This window comes from Orycteropus afer, unplaced genomic scaffold, assembly GCF_000298275.1.
Source record: "Orycteropus afer afer isolate SDZICR_OR568_19922 unplaced genomic scaffold, OryAfe1.0 scaffold00283, whole genome shotgun sequence".
NCBI classification, from domain to species: domain Eukaryota; kingdom Metazoa; phylum Chordata; class Mammalia; order Tubulidentata; family Orycteropodidae; genus Orycteropus; species Orycteropus afer.
The window spans coordinates 1,621,569-1,647,797 of record NW_006921870.1 but is presented as its reverse complement, the minus strand read 5'-3'; the positions used below and the strand labels follow the sequence as shown (position 1 = coordinate 1,647,797).

At 48.9% G+C, this 26,229-nt stretch overlaps 1 protein-coding gene across 1 annotated transcript; it reads left to right on the top strand.

Annotated features, from left to right (window-relative positions):
• Positions 1–1,267: 1,267 nt before the first annotated feature.
• HDAC11 (histone deacetylase 11) lies at positions 1,268–18,556 on the top strand. Its single transcript, XM_007950622.1, has 9 exons — positions 1,268–1,334; positions 3,530–3,630; positions 10,753–10,800; positions 11,971–12,013; positions 14,378–14,454; positions 15,466–15,528; positions 16,563–16,659; positions 17,974–18,152; positions 18,341–18,556. The coding sequence occupies exons 1-9, from the start codon at positions 1,268–1,270 to the stop codon at positions 18,554–18,556; spliced, it is 891 nt and encodes a 296-aa protein (XP_007948813.1).
• The last annotated feature ends 7,673 nt before the right edge of the window (positions 18,557–26,229 follow it).

Below are 26,229 nucleotides of genomic sequence, written 5' to 3'. Positions count from 1 at the left end.
GATGGGCGGGACTACGCGCCCGACCGGCCATGGGGGCGTGGTCTCCTTTCCTAGCTGAGAGCTCAGCACAGGATTCCAAGCTTTTGCGACCTTAGCGCTGGCGCCAGCGGGGCGGAGTCGCGCCTTGCCAGAGGTCCGTCCCACAGCGGAGGCGGCCGGGCCGGGGCGTGTCCTAGGTGGGGTCCCGCCCCGCCCGTTCTCGGAGCTGCTGCCTCTGCCGGGAGGTCTTGGTCCCGGGATGTGAGTGGTGCGGGGTTGGGCGCGCTGGGTGGAACGCCGAGATTGACCCCAGGGTGCCTGGGGTCCCTGTGAGCAGGGACACAAGTGCGCAGGCGACTGGGCAGAGGGTGCGGGGGTTGTGGGGCGCCCGCGCAAGGTGTTCCCTGGCGAGTCCCCGTGCGCACGGCCAGCCCAGAGCCTTTTCGCCGCTGCTGAGAGCGACTCTGCAGCGCAGTCCAGACCAGGCGGGAGCCTGTGATTTGCTCGAGTCTGACGTCTGTCCTCTCCCGGGCCCTACCAGCTGTGCAGAGGCCCCTGTAATGGCAGCAGTTGGTGCGGGGTTCCTGGTGCTGGTGTGGTAGCTGCAGGGGGTAGGAAGAGGATTGGCAGGGACCCAGGTGACCCACGTCCCTGGTGCAGGATTGGGCCACTGCCTTCTTGTGCCCGGCCCTGCTGTTTCTGAGAACTGTAACCCCAGTGCTCACAGACAGATCGCTTTCTGGGCCAGATCTTGCAATTCATTACCGAATTCTCCCAACAGCCCACATTTCACAATTCAAGAAATTGAGGTTAAGGGCCCAGGACCACACAGTTGTTGAGTGTGATGGTTATAATGTGATAGATGATAGTACGATGCTGAGGCCTTGTAGCCAGACAAGGGAAGGCACCTCACTGATACACAGACCCCTTGTTTGTGTGACCTGGGGCGCATCTTACCCTCTCTGAGCCTCTAGGAGGCCGTGGTACCTACCTCCAAGGCTGCTGTGAAGTAGATATTTTAGGGAAGGACAGTGAGCCCTCAATAAAGGTTGTTGGTGCTGCTGTTCTTAAGTGGCCCTTTTCTAGGCCCAGGGAGTGATGGTGCTGGGTCAGGGGTGTGTGATCAGCCAAAGCAGAACTCATAGGAGCGGGAGGACATGATGGTTACTCTCCACACTGAGACCACCCCATTTGTGCACACTGAAGGCCACACACAACTCAGCTGTACCAGCCTGTGCCAGAGATGCGCTGGCCCATCGTGTACTCTCCACGCTACAACATCACCTTCATGGGCCTGGAGAGGCTGCACCCATTTGATGCGGGGAAATGGGGCAAAGTGATCAATTTCCTCAAAGGTATGTAAGGTTCTCTCTCTCCCTCCATCTACTCCCTCTACCCCACCTGTCCACCATTCCTGTCTTCCTGCTGCCTTTTCTTGAACACAAGCCTTGGACCCTCCCACCCGACTGCCTTCTACCCATGCTATTGAAGGTGTCTTTCCAACCTAGCCCTTTAAGCACTGTATTTGCCTGTCTCAGACCCACTTGACTGTGGACCTGTGTTCTGTCTCTGCCTCTGCCTCTGGAGGCCAAGCAGAAAGGAAGCTGATTAATGATGGACACAGAAGAGTAGTTTGGAAAAGTCCAGTGTCCATGCCCCACAAGTGCACAGAGCCCACGGGGCAGAGAACCTTTGCTCCAACCCTCTGAATACAGAAAGTAGGGCCCAGAAAGTTTAGGGGACATGCCCAAAGTTCCTGAGTGGCAGAGTGGAGTTCAGAACTTAAAACCTCAGGCTCCTAGCAGGGCTCCTTCCATCACTTCACTGCTCATCTCGCTGAGCAAGCTGATGCTCTGGAGCACATGTGTTTTAGCTGCAGCTTATAATCCAGTGGTCTGATTTAGGTGGGAAATTCAGGTATACACGTAGACTTGTGTATGAATATTCTCCTTGTTTCCTTTATCAAGGCTTCTTTCTTGGAGGGAGGTAGGCAGTGTTACCTGGCATAGAATGAAACACTGAATATCTTAAAAAAAAAAAAAAAATCTTACCACCCTTCTGATCATATTAAGGATAAAGTCTCACTTTAGGGCTAGCCCATCTTTAACACCTTTCAACACTTGCCCTTTTTAAAACAAATCTAGAGCAAGTCTCTGTGCCTTGCAGAAAACAAGATCAAGTTCAAGGTTAATAAGAGTATTTGTTTCATTGTATTTATTTTTTTAGTTTTTAATTAATTTCTATTTCTGGTAATTGATAGTGAATTTCCATTTGTAGTAGTGACTAGAAAGAAAAATACTGGGTAGAAAAGAGCTCAGGTTGTGTGTCACCAGGTGAAGTGACCAAAGCCAGGCCTGCCTCATGCCATGCTGTCGTCTTGTCTTCTTGTATATGGTCCCTTGTATGCCATTTCTAGCAGACTCAGCTTGAATTGCTCCCTGGTTCCCCTTCTCAGACTTCTGTGTCACCAGGAGCTCGACAGGAGGGTTCCTTGTCTCTCTGTCTCTGAGCTGATAGTCATCCCTGAATTCCTCCTTTTATCTTTGAGGATGAAGGTGAAGAGGAAGCAGGAACCTTGATGGTGAAAAACCTTGAATGTCATGCCAATAAAAGAGTTTGTCCTTTGCCTGAAGGCAATGGGGTAGACATGAAATGTTCTTGGAGAAAGATTACCTGTTTGGTGCTGTACATGGGAAATATATGTAACTGGTTGGTTTCTTACCAGGGCTGATTTCTAAGATTGATACGTTAAAATAGATCCCCTAAAGTCTGACTTTGTCACTTCAATTTCCCTAGAACCCAGAGCACCATGGTCCTGTCCTCCCATGCCCTGTGGTACTTCTTGCTCTGAGTTTCTTCATTTGCAGAGTAGAGTGAATCCTGTCTGGTTTATGCAAGGGATGAGAAGACCATGCAGTGTTTCCCAAACATCAGTCATTTGCTAATCACACTTGGGGGCGGTGCCTACTCAAAGCATATTTTTTATTTACTTAGCCTCTTTTTTAAAAACTTGTTTTAAAAGGAAACATTATGTTGTCTAAATGGGAAAATCCCATTTCAGTTGCCATAAAAAGGAGGTCATGGTACAAAATAAATGCCATGAAAGCACAGCAGTGTAATTCCATTCAAGCCAGTTTCCGCTGCCTGAAGACCTGCTGTCATTCAGTTAAAAAGGAGCAAATGTCAGGCAGGTGTTAGCAAGAGGCCAGCACTGCACTGAGACTTTCCAGATGTCATCAGAAAGTGAGAGAAAATCAGTAATAGCTTTACTCACCTTGAGGGTCAATATTCTTGACTCCTGTGCCACCTGGCTTTGAAATTGCTTGGTCACACCTAGACTCACCTTGTGGCTGTTAGTGCCTTGGAAACGTGCACAATGTCCGAGTACAAAGGGCACACTGGCCTGGGAGGTGGCTCTTCTTGGAATGCCCAGGAGCCAGCAGTCCCCTCCTACTCCAGGGAAGGGGCTGATAGTGGCCAAGTCTGCAACCTGGGGGTGGGGTCTGGCCTGGAGGTCAGCAGGCAGCAGGGTACCATTCTGTGGTTTCAGAGGAGAAGCTTCTATCTGACGGCATGCTGGTGGAGGCACGGGAGGCCTCGGAGGAGGACCTGCTGGTGGTGCACACGAGGCGCTATCTCAACGAGCTGAAGGTACAAGGCAGCGGGCCCTGAGGAGCTGCTGACCTGGAGCCTTTCCTAACTTTTAGGATTAGGTGGGGGAAGGGACTGGGGATGCCCAGGCCTAGCCAGAGGAGAGGGAGCAGCAGCTCAGCCTAGAGAAGCACAGCCTCGAGGGCTCCCATTCCTGTCATTGGGGCAAGGGGAGCATGTGGTCTTTGGTCCCCAAGGGAAGGAGGAGAGAGTGGGGTGAGTTAAGCTGCTCCAGGTGGTATGACCTCACCATTGCTGGGGGTATGAAAGCATGGATGTCCACTGGTGGAGACTGAACCTTTATAGGGACTTTGTGCTTCTTCATTAGTGACTTAAAATATCTGTATGCTGTAGACAAGCCTTAAAGACTATTGCTGGGGTGATATATGAGGTGTGTGTGTGTGTGTGTGTGTGTGTGTGTGTGGCTTTATCCTATCTAGCCAGAGCTGTTTCAGTTTGGCCTGTTTTTATAATGGGCTGAAGTTTAAGACTCTGTCCCAAAAATTTCTGTTGATAGCCAAACAAAAGACAGGCATATGAGTGGAACATTTACATTAGGGAGATACATTCCTTGGACAGATCAATCATGGGAGAATAGAAGGGCTGTGTATGCACAAGGAGACAGCTTGGGGGGCAGGAGTGCATGAGAGGGAAGGACACAGGGAAGAGGTAACTATGGGAAGTGGGAAGAGAGCTGTTGCATTGTGGAAGATTGCAGTGAATGTCATGAGACAAACTGTATGTGAACTGCTGTGTGGAAAATGAATTTCCTCTGTAAACTTTCACCCAAATCACAATAAAAATTTTAAAAAATAAAAAGAAATTGAAAAAGATTTCTGTTGATAAAGACTTGTCAAAAACTATTGGACTAAAATCTAGTTTTAGGCATGAGAAAGTGGGCAAGTGGGGAGGAGGGCATGTGGGGTGAACTTGACAATGCCTGTCCCTTCCAAACTAGGCCCAGCATGGCTAGCTCTGGTTTTCAAACAGAAGCCAGAAATCTCAACTACTCAGTGAAATTTCTTCATGTGATAATGCAACTTAAAATTTAAAAATCCTAACTGCACACTGAACTGGGCCCTAGGCTGCCCACTGTGACCTTTTTCTAGAGGAGCCCACAAAGCTCCAGTTACTGGCTGGGGCTCTGAGGGCCTCAAAATTTAGTCAGTCCACTCTGTAGGAGCAGAGGGGAGGTGGCATCAATATGTGAGGCCAGTGTGAGCCCTGGTAGGGGACAGACCAGGGAGGCCACAGGTGCTCTCTCTCCAAGAGTATGGGAGCCCTGACCCTGTAAACCGCCCCCCCCCAAAAAAAAAAAACTCATTGCCTTTGGATGCCAGAGGTCACCAGGCCCTTTTTTTTTTTTTTTTTTTAATTGTGATTTGGGTGAAAGTTTACAGAGCAAATTCACTTTCCATACAGCACTTCACATACACGTTGTCTGACGACATTGACAGTTTACCCCAATGCAACACTTCCCCTCCCACTTCCTCCCAATAGTTACCTCTTCCCTGTGTCCATCCCTCCATGCACTCCTGCCCCCTGAACTGTCCCCCTGTGCATAAATAGCCCTTCTTTCTCCCATGATTGTTCTCTCCAAGGGACGTATCTACCTCAGGTACATGTTCATCTCTTATGCCTGTCTTTTGTTTGGCTGGAAGCCACAGGTGTGGGTTCAATTCTAGACCTGAAGGGCAGCTATGGGCCATAGCCTCAGTGGTTCCACCAGGCTCTATCAGACCAGCAAACCTGGACTGCCCCTTTTTTTATTTTCCCAAGTGATTTTGAGTTTTGTTCCACATTGTTCTCCCTCTCTATCCAGGTTCTCCTACATAGATCCCCCTCTGAGTGGTTGACAGTGGTAGCAGGGCACCAACTAGTTCTTCTGGTCTCATAGTCGTATAGGCTGAGGATCGCATGGTGTCCAGTCACAAGGACTAAATGTTTCCATGAATCTTTGGTTTTCTTCATTCTTCTTTGCTCTGGATGAGGAGAGACCCATCATTGCATCTAGATGGCAGCTTGCAAGCTTTTAAGATCGCAGTCACTACTCACCAAAGTAGGAGGTGGAACAATGTTTTGTGTAGTATGTTATGCCAATTGAGCTTGATGTCCCCTGTGACTATGGTCCCAAGCCCACAGGTTCAACTATTCAGTCCCTTTAGGTAGCTTGCTGTGACCAAGAAGTGACTACAACCTTGTCCCTTGTCAGCTCTACTATACCCCTTGGAGTTCTTACGAACATAAACATACACTTGTAGAACCATTGTCTGCCAACCCTATACATGGTCTTGGGTACACTCCCTGCTGCATAGACATACTTAATAGTTCAGCTTGTCTACCCATCTATCTACCCGTATACTCGTGTTTGCCTTCACTGACAATGCGGTACTGTATGTGCAAAAGGTTCATCTTTGTTGTCTGTACCTCCCATGTACCTCTCTATGTCTTCCTCTTCCTGAATGCCACCACGTTGATCACTCACATTTGTAACATTGCTCTTCTCTTCACCCAAATCAATACTTATGTCTACCTATCTAACAGTGTTCAAGAAGGCTACTCTTATCCAAGAATACTCAGGAAATCAGGGTCAGCTGCTGGAGACCCTATCTTCAATCTGGGCTCCTAGTTCCGGGCCATGGCTGTTACCTCCCTCCCCTGTCATCTGACCTGAGCTGTGAAAGTTCTAGATGGGGCCAGGATAGTGTAAGCTCATGAAAGATTACCAGGAAGAGGCTGATACTTGCCTCCTGGGAGAGAGAGGTGTGTGAGGCCTTGGCAATGAGCCCAGTACTTGGCTGCCCTCATTTCTTGGGGCCTGGGCATGCGTTTTAGATCCACAAACCAGGGGCTGGACCAGGAAGTTAGAATCCAGCGGGTGAGGTGAGAGCAGAGATGAAGCTTTGAATTGGGCAGGGAGATATCAGCTCAGGTGGGGCCAGGGCTGGGGTGAGTAGATTGAGAGAAAGGCTGTGAATGGGGAGATGGCCTTCTGCATGCCTGTTCTTGGGACCACGAAACATTGGAAGAAGCCTACTGTATGATAAATATTAATGAAAAAGTCCCAAATAGAAAACTGAAGTCAAGAGTAGGAGGAGAATTCAGATATGTCAACTGGAAGGGCTAACCAAGATACTGAGATTCAGCTGCATATTTGACTTGAAGCTCCCTGGCAGCCAGAGCAAAAGGAATGTAGTTTCCATAGCACCTACTAAAGTGAAGAAGTATTCATTTATTCATTCAATGTATCTATTAAAAAAAACCAAAAAACAAAAAAACACCGCATTGCCTTTGAGTCGATTGCGACTCATAGTGATCCTTCCTTGGGTTTCTGAGGCGGTATCTCTATGGAAGTAGATAGCCCAGTCTTCCTTCCGAGGAGAGGCTGGTAGGTTTCAACCACCAGCCTTCTGGTTAGCAGTCAAATGCCTTAGGCACTACACCACCAGACTTCCTAATGTATCTATATCGAGTGCTAATTTTGTACTGGGTGCAAAAAAAAAAAAAAAAGATTCCAGGCTCCCTGCTCCTATGAATTTGCATTTTCACTGTGGGAGACTGGAAATAAAGCAGCAAACACACAGGAGCATTTCAGAGAGCTCCAAGGGCTAGAAAGAAAAGTAAAAGTAGAGGGTAACTGAGTAGAGGTGTGCTTATTTAGACTAAGGTCAGGGAAGGCCTCATGGAGAAGGTGGCATTTGAATTAAGACTGAAGAATGAGGAGTAGTTGACAATGATGTGGAGCTTTGAAGGAAGAGCATTCAAGAATCAAAGATCAGCGGGAAAGAACATCCTGGCTTGGTACTGGGACCACACTGAAGGAAGCAAAGGGCTGGGGTGGTGCAAATGAGGTCAGGGAGCAGCAGTGACCAGGTTACACAGTGTCTTGGAGGCTGTGGGGAGGTGTTTGGATTTTGTCCTAGGTACTCTGATGCCCAGCAGAGACCCATGCCCATTTCAGACATTGTCTAGCATCTAGCGGCTGCAGCTCAGGAGGGTTCCTCAGACTTATAGTCAGCCAGATGCTTGGGATGTTTCTTTGCTCTGCTTTGCTAAGAGCACCAGAGCTATATCCCTGGAGAATCCTATAGGTCCTCTCAGGGAGTGTTCCTTGGCTGTTTTGGTTCTATGTGTTTGGGAAGCACTCACCTCTCCCTATCCTACCTCATTCTGCCCCCTCACTCTGATTTTTGGCCTCTGCCAGGTCCTTTGCTGGTATGCCCCTCCGTTGCTTAATAAACAGGACCCTGAAGGAGAAGCAATATCCTGTTTGCAAGATGATGTCAGTTCAGGGAACAAATGTTTATTGAACACCAGTGCCTAAGGCATTTGACTGTTAACCAGAAGACTGGCAGTTCAAACCTACCACCCACTCCTCGGAAGGAATGTTGGACAATTTACTTCCATAGTGATAGCACCTTGGAAACCCAAAGAGGGGTTGCTATGAGTCAGATCCGACTTGAGAACAGTGAGGGAATACTGTGTGCAAGGCCTAGAGTTGGGCCCACAGAGGGTGGTGGTTGGATTGGGCTAGTGCCGAGCTTTTGTCTTCTGCTGACCCAAGTGACCCTTTGCCATGGACTATGGGTTAGTGCACATGGAGTGTACACATCTTGTCCTTGTTCACCCTGTGCTGGTCAGTGCTTAGGTCACACTCATCCTGCTGATATTTAGAGAGCACCAGGCTCTGTTCTAGCAGCAGAGATAGAACAAGAGACACCAACTTCATTTCCTTATTTAGGTGTGTGGGGAGGTGCAGACAATAAACATGAGCATCAAGTAAATTATGTAGAGTGCGAGCAAAGAAATGGAATCTAGGGGCCCCATTACCATATACAGACCAGTTGCTATGGAATCATTTCCAACTCTAGGCGACCTTGTGTGTGTAGAACTGTGCTCCACAGGGTTTTCAGTTGCTGATTTTTCAGAAATACAGTGACAGGACTTTCTTCCAAGGTGCCTTTGGGTAGACTCAAACTGCTGACCTTTCAGCTAACAACTGACTACTTAACTGTTTTACCACCTAGGGACTCTGGAAGGGGTCTCAGCAAAGGCATTTGAAACGAGTTCATGAGGTCAGGCCTCCCTGACTGGTTTCTGTTTTGAGTCCACGTTCGAAACCTTGTGAGGAGAAACCCCTGTTGCCCACATTTGCTGCCAGTGGCCAAGCCAGGAGCTGAGACAGTTTGGCTCTGAGCCTGTCCCCTCCCATACCCACCTAGTCCAGTCCTTTAGTGCCCTGGTCTGGGGTGAGGTGATCAAGGGCCTGACCGCTTGCTGATCTGGGTGACCCACCCTGGCCAGCTGCTGTAGAAGATAAAGTATCTGTCCCTTCCACTGTAACACCCCTGCCCACCCCTCCCTGCCCCTCCCTGCCAGACTACTCTCCAGAGCTTCCACTCCAGCTGCCCTGAGAGCACCTTGGTGGGGGCGTTGCTGGCACTGGAATTCTATTTTTCAGTTCTGCCCCCACCTTTTGTCAGTAAATGAATTTCCTGATGTCACCCTTGTCTTCCCTCCCCTGCACATCTGTCTACTCACTAGGCTTTGCCTTCTCATGCCTGTCACCACCTATTTGCATAGCCCTGCCCTTCCTCTAGTGCCTCAGCTGCCAATCTGTCCACCCCCTCCCACTTACTTTTCACCCTAGCTACCCATGGCCTTTATTAAGGCAGCACTGTCCATAGAACTTTTGCAGTGATGGACATGTTATATTCTATGCCTGCTCTGTCCCATCTGGTAGCCATGAGCCACAGATGGCTGGTTGAAACTTGGAATATGGGTAGTATGACTAAAGAACAAAATTTTAATTTAAAAATATTTTAATTCATTCATAATTACATGTAAGAAGTCACACGTGGCTAGGTTGGACAACCCAGGTCCAGAGCACTGGTAGTCCACATCACTGCCATGCACAAAATGCCATAGGACCAGAGGAGAAGCTGAAGTGCCCAGCCCCCTCTCTTTAGCTTTCCTAAGTCTTCCCACACACACTCCCACCCAGGCTCCCAGCTTTGGCAGACTTATGCCTTCTCCCTTTGGCTGGATTCCGTTCATGCTTTGGGGACTTCATGCCAGGCACCAGACTCTGCAATACAAAATTCACTCTAGCTTAGAGATCCCAAATGTATCCCAGAGGACTCCAGTTTTGCAGAAGGTTATTTGAAAAGTAAAGGGGCAAGCAGGGGCTTGTGGTTGAAAAGTTTGGAAGGTACTAGGTGAACCGAAGAGAGGATTCTTTAGTGTGGAACCTCTCAGAACCTTCAATGTGACGAAATGCTTTGTGAATTTTCAAGAGGTAGACAACATAAGTAGTGTTTCCCAAACTTATTTGACTGTGGAACCCTTTCTTGGTACAGTATTGGGATAGGCCAGTTGCTATGGGCCACAAGTCTCTGCTCACTGGGCCTGCCCTTGAGGGAAGGTGCATGGAGAGCATTATAGCCTTTCCAGCCATCAGCTATCCTCAGCCTTGAGCCTGGCAGGGGTGCCTATCTCTGCTTTGTGTAGGAACCTCCTGGCTGATGCACCTGCTTGACCCTTAGGCATGTCTCCTTTCCTCCACCACACCCATTTTGGTCTCTCTCCTTCCTGCTCTACTGTCTCCTTTAGTAGACATGCTCTGGTCTCACTTACCTTAAAACTCAGCTGGGATAAATAATTCTTGATGGATAAGAGGCCCTGTGGTAAAAGGGAGAAAGGAAGGAGACCTGGGTTTCCAGTCTTGGCTCTGTCTGCAGCACACTACGTGACCTTGGATAGATCCTTCCTGTTCAGGCCTCAGTGTCCCCTTTTGTACAGTTCTGCAGAAGCCATCTTTGGGCTACACAGCTGATCTGGACCCCTGCGGCTCCTGGTATGGCCACAAGAGGGTGGCCAAGGGCTTTGGAACTTTAAGAACGTAGCCCTTAGTGCGAAACTGCCCTGTTGTGGGGCCTGAGGGTAGTGGGGATGGATGCCCTTGTTTCTTTAGCCAGGGCCACTATGAAACTGTTCTCATAGCATTGAATCTGATTGCCCAATGAAGTTCAGGGGCTGTGTCTCTTTCCACAGTGGTCCTTTGCTGTCGCGACCATCACAGAAATTCCCCCTGTCATCTTCCTGCCCAACTTCCTTGTGCAGAGAAAGGTGTTGAGGCCCCTTCGGACCCAGACTGGAGGAACCATCATGGTAGGTTGAGCAGTGAAGAGGAGGGACTTGGCTGGGACCCCTATACCTTGGACTCCTCCCCACTGTTTTGAATGACCTCCTGCCACTTGGTAGTTGAACAAAATCCTAACTATTCCTCAGTGTCCAGCACAATGACTTTTTCTCAAAAAAGCCTTTCTTATCTTGGGCATTAGAATTCATAATTCCTTCCCCAATGGCCTTCTGTTACTGCATTTGTTGGTATATAAAATACAGCTCTATTCCCCAAAGATCATATCCAAAAACTATGGCTCCATTGTACCCAAATTTAGGATGGAAAACTGAACATCATATTTAAATAATGATGTTTCCCCACCTCCATTGTGAGTGTGTCAATAAAGGAAAATTTACCTTATACATCATTTGTGTAGTTTTCTTAAAAATCAGTGCAGGCTACCAAAGTGATTGGAGGTAGAAGAACAATCCAGACTTAAATATATGAGGAGCTAACCCAGGCCTGGATCTTTACTTATTGATCCTTCTAGTTTTTTGTTTTTCTTCCTCAGTTCTTTTAATGTGATAAAATATATATAACATAAAATTTATCATTTTAACCATTTTTGTGGGTATAATTCAGTAGTCTTATGTACGTTCGCAATGTTACATAACCATCACTACTATCAGTTTCTGGATCTTTTTTATTATCCCAAACAGAAACCCTATTCCCATTAAGCATTAGCTTTCTGTTACCCATCCCTAGCTTCTCTCTCTAATGTTCTGTGGAGCTTTGTGAATCCATACTTTATTTGGTTAGGGGAATGTTACTGCTCCCTCAAAAACTATGATCTTTTACAGGATTTAAGTATTCAGTCTACTGAATTTCCATGAGCAAAAAATAGTCTATTTTCTCTTTCAGAGCTGCATTAAAACTGTTGCCAGCTTATGTATGATGATAAGTAGTTAACATACATTTCTTTGAGCTTCCTTCCAAAATTTTGACGGGGCTCCCACACTGCCCCTGTCATATGTCAGTCCCTTTGCTTCTGGGACTGACTCTGGGATTACTGAGGGTTGCCATGCTCCCCAGATCCCTCCTCTGGATGGCTCAGACACACCCAGAACCCATAGAGACAGTTGGGGAAGGGCTAAGTGATGGGTAAATAAGTGGGGGAAGGACCTGGACTTCTGGCATCACCTATCTTGTTTCCAAAGGCAGGGAAGCTGGCTGTGGATCGAGGCTGGGCCATCAATGTAGGTGAGTACTGTAAGTATAGGAATGTCCAGCATAGGGGTCTAGGGGCAGCAAGAGTCCAGAGGAGCTTAGGGGTGGCACTGTGCAAGAAAAGGTTTGCCACTCCTTAAGGGACCTTTTGGAGGTAAGACCTGAGAGGGACACCTAATCCCTCTATTTGATGTGGGACCCTAGTCTCAAGAGAGTTCCCAGGGGCTCTTCAGCCTTACTTTGCCCATTTCTGGGGATTTCCTTCCTGTTAGAAACCCTGTACCATCCTGGGCAGCTCTACATGGGGCTGAGCCTCCCCTGAAAGGCTCTGTGCCACCTCCTGATGCATGCCCCATGGGGAATGGTCATGTTGTGTAGCTGGACAGGCCTCGTGTCAGTGCTACTTCCTTCTCAGGGATCCTGAGGGTCTGTGCTTCCCAGCCCCAGAGCAATGGGATTTGTAAATGCCCTGGACTCTCCCACAAGACTGACTCATGGGAGGGCTGCACATAGCAGTCTTCCTGGTTTCTGCCATTGTCCTCCATGGCAGGACAGCACTTTACAGTTAGAAAAGCCCTTTCCCCTTAGGCCTCTTATGTAAGCCTGGCATAATTGTTATCAGCCCTGTTTCATGGATGAGGAAATGAACATGGAGAGAGGAATAGTGGCTTGCTCAGAGCTCCTTGCAGGGTCCCCTTGGCTGTGAACTCTGCAGGGGCAGGGTCTGGGTCTCACACATGTTGGTGTTGCCAGGACCTGGTGTTAGATCTGGGATAGTGATGGTGTAATGACTTTCTGCTTTGTATTGATGGTGGGGTTCTGGCTCAGTGCCTGAACTGTCCCTTCCATCATTGGAAGGCATTATGGTCTGGCAGAGTGGTTAAGGGCACCAGTCCTGATCCTGCCTGGGTTTGAATCCCTGGGTTCTGCCATTAACTAGCTGTTTTGACTATAGGCAAGTTGCTGAACCTTTCTGTGCCTCAGTTTCCTCACCTGTAAAATGGGGATGATGATTATAGTACCCTCCTTATAATACTTTCCTTATAGGACTACAGGAGCTCTGGTGGCATGGTGCCTAAGGCATTTGACTGCTAACCAGAAGACTGGCAGTTCAATCCCACCAGCCACTCCTTGGAAGGAAGGTTGGGCAATCTACTTCTGTAGTGATACCACCTTGGAAACCCAGGGAAAGGTTGCCATGAATCAGATCTGACTTGATGGCACTGAGTTTGGTTTTGGTTTATAGGACTGCAGGGAGGTTTCAATGAGCTCAGTGCCTGGTGAGGACTTCAATATATGTGAGCTTTTGTCTTATCATCATCATCATCATCATCATCGAACAGTGGCTGTTTGAGTAGTGAGAAAAATAAGACTGTTTGTATCGGTAGGCCCAGCTTCACACTCTGTTCTCTGGGGCAGGTGCTGGCCTAATTTCAGTGGGCCTTGCAGCTCAGGTTCCCCTGGGCTTGCAGGGAAATAGTCTGAGGCTGGGTCCTCAGGGATGAGAACAGACGGGGTGGATGGAGCTGGATCCTGACTTCCAGGGCCCTCCCCATTGCCATGGGCAGCCATGGCCAACAGAGGGTGCCCTTCCTAACCATCTTCTCTAAAACTATTGCTGTGGAGGTGATTCTGACTCATAGTGACCTGCTATTGAACAGAGTAGGAGCTCTGGTGGCATAGTGCCTAAGGCATTTGACTGCTAACCAGAAGGCTCATGGTTCAAACTCACTGGCTAATCCTCGGAAGATAGTGAGCAGTCTACTTCTGTAGTAATACCGCCTCAGAAACCCAAGGAGGGGTCACTATGAGTCGAATCTGACTCTATAGCAGTGAGTATAGAACAGACTAGAACTGCCCCATAGGGTTTTCAAGGCTGAAATCTTAACAGAAGCAGACTGCCTCATCTTTCTATTGTGGAGCACCTGTTGAGTTCTAACTGCCGACTTTGGTTAACAGTCAAGTACTTTAACCACTGCACCCACCAGGGCTCCTTAACTATCTTCTCTGCTACCTGCAAAAAGTCTGCATGTCAAGCCTGGTACACCCCCCTCCCACACACGCCCCAGGATGAGAGAGTCACATGGAGGCAGGCCCTAGCTCTGGGAGCAAGGAGCAGTTTTCTGCCATGAGAAGGAGCATGCTCCCGTCAGCTAGGATGCGAGTGGACACTTGGGACCGACTTGTTTAGAGACCCTGAGAGGGTTCTTCTTGCTCTGGGCAGAGGTAGGCCACGATGGCACGGCCACCTTCTCTCCCAGGGCTAGAGACATGCCAGCTGCTCAGTTTCCTGGAATCTGAGAAGTGGATCCTGGGTGCTGAACCAGGAAGGGACTTTGGGAGGATGGAGGCATGAGGGTCTGGCCCTGATCAGCACCTCTGTCTGCCCTTCTGCAGGGGGCGGCTTCCACCACTGCTCCAGTGACCGGGGTGGGGGCTTCTGTGCCTATGCGGACATCACGCTTGCCATCAAGGTGAGTTGTGAACATGGGTGGGGGAGGGAGGAACTTCCTCTAAGAGCCCTCTCTAGCCAGGCTCTGGGCTGGGCCAAGATTCCTTCCTGCAGTGCCAAGTTTGGTGTTCTCATTTCAATGTTATAGAGAAGGAGCCCAAAACTCACAGAGGGGTGGGCTGGGCTGGGTGGCTTGGGTCAGGCTTAGACTCACACCCAGCTCTGACACTCTTATATGTCACTTAAAGAGGTTGCCTGTAATGGAAGGTAGATATTATAGTTCTCAAGGGTAGAAGGGGCCTGGGGCAGAGAGGGATGTATAGCAAAAAGTTTTGTGGAAGAAAAAGGAGGAAGAAGAGGAGGGGGAGAAATGGTAATGATGATGATGGTGGAGGTTGTGGTAGTGGCTGGCATTTACAGCATGCTCACCCCTGTGCCAGCCTCCATTCTTTATAAAATAGAGTCTCTGCTTACCCTTATTTTGTGGATGAGGACACCGAGGCCCAGAAAGGTAAGGCACAGCTGAGGGGCAGACGGTCTCCATGTCTGTTGGGCCTCCAATCCCCACCTACTCTGCACCCAGTTTCCTTTTGGGCATCAGGACTTTGCTGAGGTGCCCCCTACTCCCATGGAACAGACTAATAGGCAGGCAGGTCAGGAGATGGGAATCACAGGAGACCTTCCTGGAGGGCAGGGAGGGGAAGGAAGGCTTCCTGGAGGAGAGGCACAAGAGTTGGCCTTGCAGGATGAGGCAGAGATTGAGGATGAAGTTCTAGGCAAAACTTTGGGCTATGAGGTCCCTGGGGAACCCTGGGCTGTCACTGAGGGCCAAGTCTGATCTCCTGCCCTTCAGTAACACATGCCCCCCTCCTCCAGGGAACCTTCCCTGATTGCCTCCTGCAGCTCTGCCTACTGGTCTATCTGTTTGCTGATAGCATGTGTGCCCTCATGAGCTCCTCTGTCTCATCTAGGCAGTGCTGTGAATCCTCTGTCCCATCCAGGTTCTCATGTCTGTCTTCTCCTCCCTGCATAGTTTCTGTTTGAGCGTGTGGAGGGCATCTCCAGAGTCACCATCATCGATCTTGATGCCCATCAGGTGAGTGCTGGAGCAGGCTGGGCTCCCACAGGACCTCCCAGGCCCCAGAACCTCCCCATTTTCCCCAACAGCCTCTGTCTGTTATACAAACCCCTCACTAGGGGGCTCCCCTCCTCTGGGAACATCTGGAGCCCCAAGCTGGCTTCTGCCAGCCTCCCACATTCCCACACTGCTTTCCTGTCTCTCAAGCTATAAGTAGAAGGGTGTCTTTGACCCTCTGCCCCATTCGTCGCAGCCAGGTGGGCCAGGTCCTGCTCAATGTCCTGCTTTTAGTCCTGGGCCTTTTTCTCCCTCATCCCTCCCCTCACTTTCCTCCCTGCTTCCCCTGGCCCATCATATACCAGACTGATTGCTTTTCTCTCATGCACTAAACTCTGCCATTGCTTCCCATTGCTTCCTAGTCCATTTGGGGTGCCCACCTCCTGTCCAAAGCTGGTGAAGTCTGTGGACCCATACCTCAAGTGTTTGTTCACACACAGGTCATACATACAACTTCAGGACTGTGCAGGCTCCTAAAGCCACTGTGTAAGAGCTCATTGCCTAGAGGGTATAATACCAAAATGTGGAGACACCTTCTCAGGACTCTGGGCTGGTTCTTCTAGTCAGGGACAGGGGAGTGGATTCTATGGGTTCTGGAAGGCCCCACTGCACCACTGCCATTGCAACTTTGTGCTGGTTGCAGCCCTGCTCAGAGCTCTTAGCACACTGAGCTCCTGGACCAAGTCAGGGGCTCCTGACCTGTCAAATGTGCACAGTCGTTCACAGTTTAATATTTCACATCCATGGGCCCAACTGATTCTACCACAGACTTGGTGGTGGCCATGACTCAGAAAAAGGAAACAAGGTCTGAGACTTGCTTAAGGTCACGTGAAGGTCACAGGCCATGTTTGAGATTGAGTCCCAGCTCTGTCACTTGACAGCTGTGAGACTGCTGACCCCAGGGGCAGCAGTGTTGCCCAGGCCCGTGTGGAGTTTCCTGGAGAGCAGAGGTGGGAAGAACACCTTCCTTCAAGTGGCTCTGTGTTCTTTCGCAGGGCAATGGACATGAGCGGGACTTCATGGGGGATAAGCGTGTGTACATCATGGATGTCTATAACCGCCACATCTATCCTGGGGACCGCTTTGCCAAGCGTGAGTTGCTGCTCTGCCTCTCACTCTGACATGCATTCTTGCTCAGACAGGGGTCTCTCTCCTGAATATTTCCTGTGCTGGGCCCTGCAGAAGTCATTAGCATCCCTGCGAGGTAGGGATTGTTTACATTTTATAGATGAGGAAACTGAGACCTAAGGAAGTTACTTGACCCATTTAAGATCACACAAACCTATCTTAAACACACATATGGGTTCTTAAATCACCTCTAATTTAGTAGCGTTTCCTTCTCCTAATGTGCATCTGTCTAGGAGCTCTGGTAGCATAGTGGCTAAAACACTTGACTGCTAACCAGAAGGCTGGCAGTTCAAACCCACCAGCCACTCCTCGGAAGGAAGGTTGGGCAATCCTACTTCCATAGTGATACTGCCTTGGAAACCCAAGGAGGGGTCGCTATGAGTCGGGGCCGACTCGACGGCACATAACAACAACAACAACAACAATGTGCATCTGTCTAGTAGAAGGTAGGAAAGGACAAAAAAGAAGTAAGGAGAAAAATATGAATAGAAAATACAAAATAAGATGGCAGGGTTAAGTTCAAATATGTTGTTGTTAGGTGCCATCGAGTCAGCTCCAACTCATAGCAACTCTGTGTACAACAGAAAGAAGCATTGCCCGTTCGTGTACCATCCTCACAATCCTTGCTATACCTGAACCCATCCTTGCAGCCACTGTGTCAATCCATCTCATTGAGAGTCTTCCCCTTTTTTGCTGTCTCTCCACTTTATCAAGCATGATACCCAGTTCCAGGGAATTGTCCCTTCTGACATGACCAAAGTAGGTGAAACAAATAAGTAGTTACTAATGAAAGTGAGTTAAACTCATTAATCAAATGACAGACTCTGAGAAGAGATTTGGAAGCATAGGCACCTGCCTAGTTTGTACACTGGGGACACATACACATGAGGTGGTAGCAAGTCTGGGAGGGTATGGCCAAAGGACCAATTTCTGAACTGAATCTTGAATGTGTTGACTTTAGGCTTGAGGGCAAAGCAGGGTATGCACATGTTTGGGCAACAAAATCAGACATTGCTGACATAGGTCCCTGAATCCCCAGGGCAAAAATGTTGCTGATTTAATCCTCCACCTTTTTGTGTGTGTCTGTGTTTTCAGCTCTCATTAATCATTTTAGGTGAGGTAAGAAGCAGAGCAGTGTTTTTGCCTCTGAAGTCAGGCTGACTAGCTTCCAGTCCTGGCTAGGGCACTAACAGGTTCTGGGACTCTGGGCAGTCTTCCCCCTCCTGAGCCTCAGTTTTCCTTCTTTGAAAATTGGGGCTATTCCTGTGTCTGTCTCAGAGGCCATCAGGCGGAAGGTGGAGCTGGAGTGGGGCACAGAGGATGATGAGTACCTGGATAAGGTGGAGAGAAACATCAAGAAAGCCCTCCAGGAGCATCCACCCGATGTGGTCGTGTACAATGCAGGCACTGATATCCTTGAGGGGGACCGCCTTGGGGGACTGTCAATCAGCCCACAGGTAGGTCCTGATCCTGAGGTGGGAGGCGGGTCTGCTCTGGGGACTCAGCCATAACAAGAAAAGTGGGCAGCATTAGTGCTTCTACTAATGTCAGAGAAGAGCTAGGGAAAAGCAGTGGCTGTCAGTCTGGTCCAGGGTTAGACTTGTAACAGGACTTCTTGATACTCGCCTTTACCCCACACCCCCAGGGCATTGTGAAGCGGGACGAGCTGGTGTTCCAAATGATCCGTGGCCAACAGGTGCCCATCCTCATGGTGACATCTGGTGGGTACCAGAAGCGCACAGCCCGCATCATAGCTGACTCCATCCTCAATCTGCATAGCCTGGGGCTCATTGGGCCTGAGGCCCCCAGTGTCTCGGCCCAGAGCACAGACATGCCTCTGCTGCCTCCAGCAGTGCCCTGACCCAAGTTGCCCTGCTGGTCATCTCCCTGCCTGCCTTGAGCCCAGCCCATCTCCTCTCCTACCTGTCCGCCTAGTGCTTTTTGTTTTCTAGCCTGAGGGGTGGGAGGTGCAGGGCAGCCATTGCCAGGAGGCCTGGGCTGCGGGGTGGGGAGAGTGACCTGTGTGGCTTCTTGAGAGCATGGAGGCGCAAGGGCCTGTCCTGACTAGGCCAAGAAGCTCCTCCCCTCTCACCATGACAGCTGGGAGGGTCTCCACTTTATGGGCTGGGGACAGAAGGCAGAGTCTGAGTACCAGGGAAGACCCCCACATGGGCCCTGGTGAAGAGAGCTCATAGCTGTCTGAGAGAGGAGAAAGCAGATGGACAGTTCACAGAGGAGGGGAGAGGATAGATCAGGCCCTGGGAAGCCACAAGGAGGCTCTGGAGGTAGGGTGCTCTGGTTTCCAGAAAGTCAGACTCAGATTGAAATGCAGAAGCTTCCATCACTACTATTTTTGGCTTCGTCCCCTGCTCTTTAGTCTATGATATTTGCTTCTCCCCTCCCTGCTTCAGCCAGGGTGTGAGGAGCAGGGGCACCTGGAGACAGGGCCTGGGAGCAGGATGTTGAGCCAGGCTCCAGGGTACGGGGATGGGATTCTCAAATTGCCTGGCCTTGAATTTGATAGCAATAGGGAAGGGGGTGCAGGTGGCTTCTCCCATCTGGGACTTCTCTCAATAAACCAAGGGCTAGACCTGCTCTCTGAGAGGTCCTCCGTGTGACTCCCCTGGGGTGAGGAGGCCTGTGAACACCTAACCCCCTGCCTCAGCAGTGGTCTCCTATGTTCAGGGCAAGTAGCAAGTGTAGGGGGAGGATTCTTAGCTCAGGGAGGGGCCTGAGCACAGGAGCCTTGAATGGGCTGCTGACGCACGTGGGCAGGGGGCAGAGGAGGGTAGGGATGGGAAGACAGAGCCTGGCAGGTGAGGATCAGGGATAAGGGCAGGGGGGCAAACTAGATCCTCCAGGAACTGCAGCCCTGAGGTACTGGTGAGGCTAAGATAGGGGGCTTGGAGGGACACCAGAGAGTCTCCATCATGGCCACGCCCCAGGAGACAATGAGGGCAGGTGACTTAGGGAGGCCCCAGGTGGGACTGCTGCCTCCCAGGCTCTGACCCAGGTGGGTCCTGACTTCCAGCCCTGGCAAAGCCCAGACCTTGGCCTTGTCTTCAGCTCTAATCTGAAGGGGACATTTAGGCACCCCCCAGGAAGCCAGGCAGTGGGAAAGTCTACTCCCTTCATTTTCTGGGCTTGTTCTTAGCCAATGACTATGGCCTTGACCACAGTCAAGAGAGGAAAAGTATCTTCAGTAACCCCCCTGATGGGACTTGTGCCCATGGTCATCTGGGGGTGCTTCTGCATTCTCCCTCACTCTCCACTCCCTCTGGTAGGGCAAGGGTTTCCAGGACCACAAATTGGCTCAAATGTGCTGACCTACTGACTAGGCTCCAAGGCGCTAACAATGTACTTGGACCCACTGCCCTGGCCAGTAGTCCCTCTGGACCTGACTCTTGGTACCTGACATCCATGCATTGCCACTGCAGGCCGATGGCATTGGGGCAGGCAGTGTACGTGATTTGGCATTGTTGAGTTTCAGTTCTGTTCATGGAGAGCCATAAAGGCTCTTGAGTGAACCCAGCTGCTGTGTATTCTTGAGATGAACAACCCCTCCCTCTTGAGGGTGACATGAAATAAAGATTAGAATTCATACAACACGTGACCAGTACATTCTAGGCTTTTATTTCGTCCTCACAGTCCTATGAAGTAGGGAAGTGTTCCTGTTTTATAGATGAGGAAACCAGGGCTTGCAGAGGAGAGGGAGTTGCTTTACATTGCACATCTAGTGAGTAATGGAGCCAGGTTTGGACCCAGCTATCTCACTCTGTGTGTGTGTGTGTGTGTGTGTGTGTGTATTCTCTGCACAGCTGCCTCAAATTTGGTGGGGGAGAGAGGCAGGGTAGGGGTTAGGGTAATGGTGTTGCTCTTTAGACAAGAGGGTGTAGGACCTCTGGGGGATAAAATATCTAGGAATGGGGTCTGGAAAAGCATGGGAGTGGGCAGGCTGGCAGCTTTGAGCTGGGTGGTTGTGTGTGGTACAGTGGGGACAAGGGGTGGCAACCAGCCTTGAGTTGCAGTTGGAATATGCTTAGGGGTCCTTTGCCCTGAGATGGGGTAGGCCTGGGGCTGGTGATTCTGTGCTGGGAGGGGTTTAGGCAGATGGTGAATGCAGAACCTTGTCCTTGTCCTGGCAGAATGATGAAGGATCCCCAATGTCAGCAGCACAGCTTGTATGGGGAGCAGGGTGACCCCTCAAGGGTTAGATACCATGCCAGGCAGGGAACTAGGTCAGCCCCACAGTAAGTGTGGGGAAAAGGAGAAAGTTGACATTGAATGAGCATGTACGACATGCTGGGTATAGTTCTAAACTCTTGATGGGAATTATCTGCTGAACATCACAACAGCATTCTGAAGTAAGAACTGTTTTTATTCCTAATTTACAAATGTAGAAACTGAGGCATGAAGGGGTTTAGTTCAAAGCCACAGAATCTTCAGTCTGTAAAATGGTGATGTTTGGAGCCTTACCTCATGAGGTGGTTCCAGGAATACATGCTTCAATCCATGGACAGCATGCTGGGTGGTACTTGGTTAGCAGTCAGTAAAGATTAGCGATGATGGTGATAATTTTTCCAGAGGTCAGGACTTGAGGCCAGTTGAGATGACATGTTCAGGAGTTCTTCAGATCCTATGCGTTTTACTGTATACATATAATATCCCATTTTTTAAAAAAGTTCAAGGGACACACACAAGCTCAAGGAAGTGGCTGTGGGGCCACCCAGCAGCCTTAGCAGGCCCAGTGTGCACTCACAGTGTGGGTACCACATACATGGGTTGCCAGGCCAAATGCAGTCCACCTGGGTGTCCTCTGCTGGCTTAGGCTAGCCACTAATGCCTGGTAGAAGGGTTTCTATGCAAAAGGAGCTGGTTAGCACCTCCTGAGCACTGGAGGAGACATCTGGCTAAGGAGGCGGAGCCTTGTGTTGGGGTGGGCAGGCTGGACTACAGGGGGGTCTCGGGTAGGTGGCTTAGCCTCTCTGAACCCAATTTCCTCAGCTATCATGCCAGGTCAATTCTTGAGCTTGCAGGGCTGGATTGGGTGGCAGGGGTGATGAGTCCAGAGCCTGACACCAAGAAGGAGCTGCATTCATGCAGCACCCTGACCTCTTCCCCCTAGTGGTTGACTGTGCCTGGCTAGGGGCTGGCTGATGCTGGGAAGACCTACAACTCCCAAGTTGAGTTACAACTCCTTTCTCCTCAGGGGTCCAGTGAAGGGCCCTCCAGCAGGAAACCTACCCTATCACCTGGCTTCCCACAGGGATCACACTTGAGTATGGAACAGCAGGACCTCAAGCAGGAATGAATACACCCCCTGCTGCTTTAGGCATAAATAGAGATACAAGCTGGTATGACCTCCCCCAATTTGAGGGGGGGGTCTAGGGCAGATCAGAAGGAAGACATTTATGATGCTTCTCTGGCTCTTCAGCCAAATTTTGGGGTTTCAAGCCTGCCCTGGAGTTGGTTTAATTCAGTTCATACAACACTGGCTGGGACACCCTGTTCCTGGCCCAGGACCAACACCCTCATCCCCGGGGAGTCTCAGCCCTGGAATGCACAGTTACCATGATTGTCAGGGATGTGGGATACAGTGGTAAACACATGGGCTCCAGTCCCTCACCGGCCTGCTAGCTGGGTGATTTTGCTTCTCTGTACCTTAGTTTACTTACCTGTAAATGGGGCTAATCACACCAAACTCAGGGTTGTTATGAGAATTAAATGAGTATATGTATATGTGTGTGTGTGTGTGTGTGTATAGGAGCTCTGATGGTGTACTGCCTAAGGCATTTGACTGCTAACCAGAAGGCTGGTGGTTCAAACCCACCAGCCACTCCTTGGAAGGAAGACTGGGCAATCTACTTCCATAGAAATACTGCCTCGGAAACCCAAGGAGGGCCGCTATTAGTTGGGACTGACTCAAAGGCAGCGAGTTTGGTTTGTTTTGGTTTTATATATGTATATATATATAAAAAAAAAAAAACCTACCCACATTATTTCATTATTTGTCACTCAGAAGTTTGGGAACATCAATGGCTTAGTTGGATCTCTTACTAGAGGCTGTTGTTGTTGTGTGCTGTCGAGTCGGACCCGACTCATAGCAACCCCTCCTTGGGTTTCTGAGGCAGTATCACTATGGAAGTAGATTGCCCCATCTTCCTTCCGAGGCTATGAGAGTAATTTCACTTCCAAGACCATTCAAGTTATTAGAAGAATTCAGTTTCATGGTGTTGTAGAACAGAAGTCTGGTTTCCTTATAGGCTTTTGCCATTGTTTGTTTTCAACTTGTTCTGATCACCTGCATGCCTTGGTTTGTGGACCAAATCCTCCATCTTTAAGCCAGAAATGGCTGGTCAAGGCTTTCATATGCTTAACATCTTTCTGACTTCCCCTTCTACCTCATTTCTTTTATTCCTCCCTCTTTATCACATCTTTCTGACTGACTTTTCTGACTTCCCCTTCTATTTTTAAGGGCTCATATGATTATATTAGACCCACCTAGATAATCCAGGATAATGCTATCTAAAAATTCCCTTCATAGTAGTACCTATACTAGTATTTGTTTGACTAACCATGAGACAAGAATCTTGGGAGCACATCTTTAAAATTGCACCTCCCACACCTTGTATCTGTTAATTCTAATAATTTATCTGTAGATACTTTAGATTTGCACAATTATAGAATCTAAAAAATCTGAAAGTGTTATTTATTCCTTTCTAGTTATTATTTTTTAAAATAGCATTTTTAAACTGTGCTTTTGGTAAAAGTTTACACAGCAAATTAGATTCCCATTTAACAATTTCTATACATATTGTTCAGTGACATTGGTTACATTTTTCACAATGTATCAACATTCCCATTATTTTTACTCTGGTTGTTCCATTTTTGTTATTCTAGTTTCCCTGTCCCCTTTGCCTTCTTATCTTTGCTTCAGGGTAACTGTTGATCATTTGGTCTCAAATAGATAATTTGATTTTTTTTAAAGGTCACAGTATTTACAGGTGATAATGCTTATTTCAAGAGCCAATCTATTATTTAGCTGAAAGGTGACCTCTGGGGGTGGTTTTAGTTCAGGACAGTAGTCTCAGGGGTCCCTCTAGTCTCAACTTGTCCAGTAAGTCTGGCTTTTTTTTTTTTTTCCCCCCAAGAATTTGAGTTTTGTTCTATATTTTTTTCCCATTCTAGGACCATCTAGTCAGAATGATCAGTAGTGGTACCTGGGCACTGTCTAGTTCTTCTGGTCTCAGGGTAGATGAGGCCATGGTTCATGTAGATGATTAGTTTTGTAGATTAGTTTCTTCTTTGAGTCTTTGGTTTCCTACTTTCTCTTTTGCTGTGGACAAGTAGAGATCAGTTAAAAATCAAACCCAAACCTACTGCCATTGAGTTGATTCCAATTCACAGCAGTTCTATAGGATAGAATAGAACTGCCTTATAGGGTTTCCAATGTAAATCTTTATGGAAGCAGACAGCCTCATCTTTTTCTGGTGGATTTGAACTGCTGACCTTCTGTTAGCAGCAAAATGCTTTAACCACTGTGCCACTAGATGTCCTTAGAAATCAATAGTTGTATCTTAATGAGTTGATACTGAACTCATTAAAGTGTTTAAAATACTATCCAGCATGGAATGAGCACTCAATACAAGTTACCTATTGTCATTATTTTCATCATCTCCATTGTCACCATCATCACAGTCATCATCACATGTCATCATTATTATTGATATTATCTTTATTGTCATTATCATCATCTTTGTCATCATCACCACCATTAATTATCATCATCATCGGTTGTGATCTGCATCATCGCCATTTTACAAATGAAGAAACAGACTTAGAGGGTGAAGTGACTTTCTCAGTCAGTTCACACCATCAGGCAATGAATGAATAGCAAAGCCAGAGGATGGATCCAAGTCCATCTGACACCAAAACCAATGCCTTTTTCCCAAACCAGGCTCACTGACGAAGGACTGGGATAACAATAGTCTTGGGGAACATTGCATCCCATGCCCTGTCTGGATTTCTGAGCCCTGCACAGTTCCCAACCTTACCAACAATCCTGGAAGAGGTAGGCCTCAGCTTCCCCATTGGCCAGATGAGAAAACAGGCCCATTGGGAGGAGGCCACTCATCCAAGGACTCTGAGTGGGCAAGTGTGAGGACCAGGTGGAAAGGAGTATGGTGGGTGCAGGTGAGTGGCAGTCTGCTGGGTCTGTAGCCTCTGGAGACTGCCCTGCTAGCACATCCTGTCCATGAAGTGCTGGGAAATTGGACTCATACATTGGGCTTTCTGTAGGGCTAGTGGCTTTCAGCTTGAATTCTCAAAGTACAAAGCGTGAGCATGCGCACATGTGTGTAAATAGAGCAGGCAGCTAAGACTGCCTTATGGACTTGTTTTCTGCACAGTGAAAGCTAGGAGGGCCTGTTGGAGACCACTTGTTCCCACCTGCTCATGTCACATGGAACACTGAAGCATACATGGTAGCATTGCTGCTGGACAGAGTGGGCTGGGGGAGAAGTGGAGTGTCCTTCGCCCAAGGCTGATGGTTGCCACCCCTATGCTGTTCTCTGGATTCACAATATACCATAAATGGCATGGCCTTAACAGGAGTTTATTCTTACAGTTTGGAGGCTTTAAGTCCAAGTTCAAAGTGCCAGGCTCTAGGGGCTGGGTGAAAGCCCCTCAACCTTGGGGTCCAGCTCTGCTTCCTTCTCCCGGCCCACTGGAGCTAGAGGCATTTCTTCACTCAGACAGCTGTTGGCTGCTGAGGCTGAGAAGTCCCAAGGTTGATAAGTAAAAAGGCACAGTCCTGATATTCCCAATCCACATGGCAGGCTGTTAACTTAAGTTCACTGTAAGTCCCAAGGTCAGCAGAGCATAGCAGGCTGCTAAGCAACAACATGGCTACATGCAGGGTCCAAGCATGCTAAAGGCTAGAGACCATTCTCAAAACTTCTCTTTATATACAGGAAGCAGACCACATACCCAAAGTCAGCTACTCAGCTGCTCATAGTAGATTCCACCATGGAGTTGATTATCAGTCTCATCATGGGGAATACTACATCCAGCTGCCCATCTCCTCAACCAGGCCTAGCCAAGCTGACAAACAAACATAACCACCACACCCAGCATAGGTGACATCTGCTGTCTGAGCCTCATTTCTTCCTCTGTAGAGGACTATGTGAAAAAATAGTGGAAGTGGGACTGACATATGCATAGTAGGTGCATAGTGTATGTGACATCCACCACATTCTTCTCCACTCTGTTCTGTCCTCATCTCTTCAGCCCAGAACATGGGCAAAGTAATTTCTCTATTTCTAATTATGGGCGTTGGAGTGGGCTGCTGGGGTGGGCTTACAGGCCTTCTGAGGGTCTGATCTTGCCCTACCCTCAGCCCACCAATCTTGGCCTGAACACCTGCCAGCAGCTCCTTGGCCTGAGGGCTGGTTGCTTTCCTGGAGTGTTCACAGGATCTTTTTGGCTATGAGGACCTGGGCAGCACAGCCAGACCAGGCCTCCGGGATGTGAGGG

Coding starts and splice junctions, on each gene's coding strand:
- HDAC11 (XM_007950622.1), top strand. CDS start 1,268: ATGGGCCTGGAGAGGCTGCACCCATTTGATGCGGGGAAATGGGGCAAA. Junction 10,801..11,970: donor AGACTGGAGGAACCATCATG/GTAGGTTGAGCA, acceptor TTGTTTCCAAAG/GCAGGGAAGCTGGCTGTGGA. Junction 12,014..14,377: donor AGGCTGGGCCATCAATGTAG/GTGAGTACTGTA, acceptor GCCCTTCTGCAG/GGGGCGGCTTCCACCACTGC.